At 46.8% G+C, this 6,220-nt stretch overlaps 1 protein-coding gene across 1 annotated transcript in view; it reads left to right on the top strand.

The window, feature by feature from the left end:
• ABHD1 (abhydrolase domain containing 1) overlaps window positions 1-6,209 on the top strand; it is a 10,623-nt gene extending 4,414 nt beyond the window's left edge. The window contains 8 exon segments of the mRNA XM_024764453.1: window positions 3,517-3,677; window positions 4,032-4,214; window positions 4,432-4,477; window positions 4,631-4,756; window positions 4,886-5,049; window positions 5,562-5,610; window positions 5,710-5,875; window positions 5,998-6,209. Of these exon segments, the coding sequence (XP_024620221.1) occupies window positions 3,517-3,677; window positions 4,032-4,214; window positions 4,432-4,477; window positions 4,631-4,756; window positions 4,886-5,049; window positions 5,562-5,610; window positions 5,710-5,875; window positions 5,998-6,209 (1,107 nt within the window).
• The last annotated feature ends 11 nt before the right edge of the window (window positions 6,210-6,220 follow it).

Genomic DNA, 6,220 nt, shown 5'->3' with positions numbered 1-6,220 from the left:
TAAGAATCCGCCTGCCAATGCAGGGGACACGGGTTCGAGCCCTGGTCCAGGAAGATCCCACATGCCGCGGAGCAACTAAGCCCGTGAGCCACAGCTACTGAGCCGGCGCTCTAGAGACCGCGAGCCGCAACTACTGAGCCTATGTGCCGCAACTACTGAAGCCCACGCGCCTAGAGCCCATGCTCCGCAGCAAGAAAAGCCACCACAATGAGAAGCCCGCGCACCGCAACGAAGACTAGCCCCTGCTCACCGCAACTAGAGAAAGCCCGAGCGCGGCAACAAAGACCCAACGCAGCCATAAATAAATAAATAAATAAAATTATTAAAAAAAAAAAAAAAATGATCTATAGGGAAATTTAATGTTACCTCAACTTTTCTGTATTTTCAGAGCTTTACACATCCTATGTATTGTTTATAGAATACATTTGCCTTAGTAAAACAATTTTAAAAATCCAAACCTCACAATACCCTATAAACCTTACCTTATATGCCTGATTTGGAAAGTCAGTCATTTCAGAACAGAGCTGTCCTGAACTAAACATTTTCCTTTGCTTACAACCAGCCACAGAGAAGTCAGAGACCTCTGCCACTTTATACCCCAAATCCTTCTTGGATTTCCAAATACTGGTTTAAATGCAGAGAAAGTGTCATTCTGGACACTCTGAGGACATGCAGTTTGGATTGTCCAGCATGGTAATGGATTGGAATTGATTCATCCACAGTGACTAATGGCATTTAACTAATTAATTCTCAGGGATAAGTCAAGAAACACTTCACTGGAGTTAAAATGAAACTAACCCACATACATCAAACCTGTGATTTATTAGCACCTTGTTCTACACAACTGAGCTGTTTGACCAAGGATTTAATAAATTGATAACTCAAAATCTTGGCAACTAGGAGGTATTATAGTAAAGTGACTAAGAGCACAAACTCTTAGTTTCAATCCCAGCTCCACTGCTAACTAGCTTTGGCACATTTTGTGACCTTTGACAACTTACTCAATATTCAAACACGTTCCCACAGGGGGATCATAGTACCTATCTCAAAGAGCTATAGTGAAGGTTATAGGATATAATCATGTAAAATGCTTAGCACAATACCTGGCACATAAGGAGCACTCAACAAATCTTACTAGTATTGGTGGTAATATCATAATTATTTTTTACACTTTTTAATAGAAGTATAGTTGATTTACAATGTGTTAATTTCTGCTGTACAGCAAAGTGATTCAGTTACACAATTTATATACAATCTTTTTTAATATTCTTTTCCATTATGGTTTATCATAGGATATTGAATATAGTTCTCTGTGCTATACAGTAGGTCCTTGTTGTTTATCCATCCTGTATATAAAAGTTTACAACTGCTAACCCCAGCCTCCCAGTCCATCCCTCCCCCAACCCCCGCCCCCTTGGCAACCACAAGTCTGTCCTCTATGTCCGAGTCTGTTTCTGTTTCGTAGATAGGTTTGTTTGTGTTATATTTTAGATTCCACATATAAGTGATATCGTATGGTATTTGTCTTTTTCTGACTTCACTTAGCATGGTAATATCTAGTTGCATCCATGTTGCTGCAAATGTGTGTGTGTGTGTGTGGTTTTTTTTTTAACGGCTGAGTAGTAGTCCATCGTATATATGTACCACATCTTATTTATCCATTCATCTGTCAATGGACATTTAGGTTGTTTCCAGGTCTTGGCTATTATGAATAGTGCTGCTATGAACATAGGGGTGCACGTATCTTTTTGAATTAGAATTTTGTATGGATATATTTTGTATGGATTGCTGGATCATACGGTAATTCTATTTTTAGTTTTCTGAGGAACCCCCATACTGTTCTCCATAATGGCTGTACCAACTTACATTCCCACCAACAGTGTAGGAGAGTTCCCTTTTCTCCATATCCTCTCCAGCATTTGTTATTTGTAGAGTTTTTAATGATGGCCATTCGGACTGGTGTGGGTTGTTACCTCACTGTAGTTTTGATTTGCATTTTGCTATTAGAGTCATTGAGCATCTTTTCATGTGCCCATTAGCCATTTATATTTCTTCTTTGGAGAACTGTCTATTTAGGTCTTCTGCCCATTTTTTTCTGCCCACTTTTCGATTGGGTTGTTTATTTTTGTTGTTGTTGAGTTGTATGAACCGTTTGTATATTTGGGAAATTAAGCCCTTGTCGGTCTCATTGTTTGCAAATATTTTCTCCCATTCTGTAGGTTGACTTTTCATTTTATGGTTTCCTTTGCTGTGCAAAAGCCTGATTAGAAAAAGCTTGACCTGCAAAAGCAGATGTAATCTTGATTAGGTCCTATTTGTTTATTTTTATTTCTATTGCCTTGGGAGGCTGACCTAAGAAAATATTGGTACAATTTATGTCAGAGAATATTTTGCCTAATATCATAATTATTATTCCACTTTGCCTTTTGCTAGCTGTGTGACTTTGGGCAAACAACTTAACCTGTCATAGTTTCTTATAATAAGGTCGGGTTTAGCCTAGTGCCAGCAAATAGCATACAATGAATCACAGGTGTTATTATTCCAGGGCTTAAGGCCCAGGGTACGAGTCACAACAGTCACAGTACCAACCTGGCCTCTCTAGTTCATAATTTACGTAGCCCCTTTTGACTGCAAGAAGAAATAGGAATCTGGTCCTTGGGTCCTTTCAGGCCTGCAACAGAAATGCAATTTCTATTTCTTGAGTCTGAGGCCTTCTGTCTTTGTACAGCATACTCCCCCTTCATAAGCCTTCTATGTGGCTGGGCCCTCTCATTCACTTGATGTGTATCCAGAGAACTAAGCAGAGAGGTTGAAAGATAGGGCTAAGTGTCCAATGACCTCATCTGGCCCACCATCCTATCCCTGTTACCTTCCTCCTGGCTGGCATGAAGAAAGAGAAAATCTGTTCCCATTGGGACTATTCCGCCTTTAGAGCATGGTCTAACAGCAGGGGCTGTTAAGTAAGAAAATGAGGTGGTGAGGTACAAAGAAGCCCTGCAGCAGGGAGCACATGCAACAGGGAATGGGAATATGCAACAATGGAATGCTAAAATCAGAAGGAACCAGCGTGACCGGAGCTAGTTTTGAGATGAGAGTATGGATAATTCAACTGGCAGAAGTGTAGACAATTCAAAAGGCAAAAGTCACAGATTAAATGGTGCTGCATTTCTTCAGCCTCTGTCCAGGATCCCAACCTTTCCTGCAGATCAGCTGGGCAACTTATATTACCTGCTCTCTCCAAAATGGGTTGGGGGCATGGATAGGTTGAGTGTGGCAGTCGGTTCAGGGGCAATTCTGGAGAGGTGACACTCTAGGACTGGAGTTGGGGTCCTAGTGGGACTATCTTAACAGAGGTGACTTGACCATTCCAGATTGAGGTATGCTAGATTTCTCACGCCCACACAAAGCAGTGCCCTCCAGGCTGGCCTCTGGAAAGGGGTCACTCTGGTATCAGGTACCTCACTGGCTTGGCGCAAAAATCAGGGGAGTGAGGCACATCGTGTTGTGTGACTACAGAGGCCACAACTGGTGACTGGGTCCCAGTTTCTGGCCTTCCTGGAGCGACACTGTCCAGTCACTGTGGAGACTTTCTACCCTACGCTCTGGTGTTCTGAGGGGCGGCTACAAACCATCTTCAGAGTCTTACTGCAGTCTCCGCCTGTAGCCCCTTACTCAAGGTAAGAAGGGACAGATGGGGGTGAACATGAAGCTGCAAGTACAGGGGAATCCTACTCGTGTACCTCTTTTAAAATGGGGGTAACCTTTGACCCATCTACCTCAGTGTGCTAAGGGTAACCAGAGTGGCTATATGGGAAGGCTATTTAACTGCACAACCATGAGGTAATACTCAAATCTTTTATGTCTCATTATACCTCGTTACAGTCTTAATGTTTTGCATAATGCATGACCTCAAATGATGCTGGTAACTTGTGGGAGTTGTTTGGGGAGGGAGAGGAGGGCATAAAATCTTTCAAAGTACATGGAGTTCCTAATAGTAGTATCTTTCTGTGCCCTTTTCTCCAAAACCACAGGGAAGTTCTCGAAACCCCGGATAGAGGACAGCTCCTCGTAGACTGGGCCAGCCATCCTAACAGCAGTCAATATCCTGACCCTACCACCCAGCCATTGTTCTTGCTGCTTCCTGGTATCACAGGCAGTAGTCAGGAGACATGTATCTTGCACCTAGTTGACCAAGCTTTGAAGGATGGCTATAGGTAAGGATGGACACAGCCCAGCGGAATTGGGTGGTGTCTGATAACTTATAATTGTGTGTGTTGGGGGTCGGGGGAGGGTCAATTCATACCCTGCTAGCTATGGGGAGGAGGTGCCATATGAAGGGTACCATTTGACGGAGGCCTTTCTGAAACCTACCAAAAGGGGAGAGGAGCCCTTATGGAGGGTCTCCCTAACATGTACCTGGGTGTGCCACAGGGCTATCGTATTTAATAACTGGGGCTGCCACGGGGAATAACTGCTGGCGAGTACCCTCCTTCCTCGTAGTGGCCCTTCACCCCGCTCCCTTCAGAGACCCTGGGCCCCAACCTACCTGTCTTCCATTTCTTGAGTCCTTTCACTTTTCTGCCTTCTGGTCAGGGCCTCCTTCCCTACCCAATGATCCAGTTTGCCTCAGACCTACAGGGCCCTCTGTGCCAGCAACACTGAAGATCTGGAGACAGTCGTGAACCACGTAAAGAGCCGCTACTCCCAAGCTCCACTGCTGGCTGTGGGCATCTCTCTCGGAGGGTAAAGGCTGCCTGCACTTAACCCAAAGGCCCAGTCTTCCTTTTTCTCTTTCCTCCTCCATGTTCTCTCCCGTTCTCCTGTTCCAACTCACCAATACAAACCCTTCTTTCATGGCCCCTGGGCCAACCCTGCAGGATATTAGCTGAACCACCTGGCTCGAATGGGACGGGCTGCGGGGTTGGTGGCAGCACTGACTCTACCTGCATGCTGGGATACCTCTGAGACCACCTGCTCCCTGGAGACTCCACTGAACTCACTGCTCTTCAGCCAGCACCTCACTGCTGGGCTCTGCCGAGCTGTGAACCGGTAGGGTCTTGACAAGTGGAAAAGGGAAGCAGACAGGGTAGGATGGCAGACATGCCAGGTTCTCCCAGTGCTCGGGTCGGTTCCCTATCTGGATTTTCTCACTCATGAGATAGGACAGAGGCTGGCTCTGGGTCAGGTCCAGGAGTAGAGCCAAAGCCCTATGTGTTCTTTTTTTTAAAATTTTTCTTTTTGGCTGCGTTGGGTCTTCATTGCTGCGCGCAGGCTTTCTCTAGTTGCGGCGAGCGGGTGCTACTCTTCGTTGTGGTGCACGGGCTTCGTTGAAGTGGCTTCTCTCATTACGGAGCACAGGCTCTAGAGCGTGTGGGCTTCAGTAGTTGTGGCTCGCAGGCTCTAGAGCACAGGCTCAGTCGTTGTGGCACACGGGCTTAGTTGCTCCACGGCATGTGGAATCTTCCTGGACCAGGGGGTCGAACCCGTGTCCCCTGCATTGGCAGGCGGATTCTTAAGCACTGTGCCACCAGGGAAGTCCCACCCTATGTGTTCTTTTGCAGAAACAGAAAGGTAATGGAAAAGGTGGTGAATGTAGACTTTGTGCTACAGGTAGAGTCTTTCAACTCTCCCCTCTCGGACCAAAACTGTTCTTCCAACACCTTATTCCCTTTCCTCATCCTAGCCTATCCCACCCGCCACCACCTGCAGGCCCACACAATCCACCACTTTGATGAGCGCTACACAACTGTGGTCTTCGGATATCAAGACTGCGCTGCCTATTACCAAGCAGCAAGCCCAAGAACCAAGGCAGATGCCATCCAGCTCCCTGTGCTCTGCCTCAATGCAGCTGATGACCCCTTCTCCCCGGTCCACGGCGAGCACCTGGGATCTGGACGCTTCAGGCCCCAGGGGAAATGGGCCATGCAGTGCAAGCGGAAAGAGCCTGGGCTCTCAGCAGAGGCCAGGGCTCCTGACCTCCTCTCCAACGCCTCCTAGCCCTTCCCCTACAGGCTGCCCAACATCCTCCCCACGTTGCACTGCTCGTCACAGCTCGGGGTGGCCACATCGGCTTCCTGGAAGGACTGCTTCCCTGGCAGCACTGCTACACGAGCCGCCTCACGCATCAGTATGCCAAAGCCATCTTCCAGCACCCAGCAGAGCTGCTCAGCCTCAGGGCACCCACTCCTCCTGAGGGAGGCAAAAGCTGACAAGAGTACCA

The sequence above is a fragment of the Neophocaena asiaeorientalis genome, unplaced genomic scaffold, assembly GCF_003031525.2.
Source record: "Neophocaena asiaeorientalis asiaeorientalis breed wild unplaced genomic scaffold, Neophocaena_asiaeorientalis_V1.1 scaffold345, whole genome shotgun sequence".
Lineage (NCBI taxonomy): Eukaryota > Metazoa > Chordata > Mammalia > Artiodactyla > Phocoenidae > Neophocaena > Neophocaena asiaeorientalis.
Note: the sequence above shows the minus strand (reverse complement) of the source record. Positions and strands in the feature narration are given on the sequence as shown.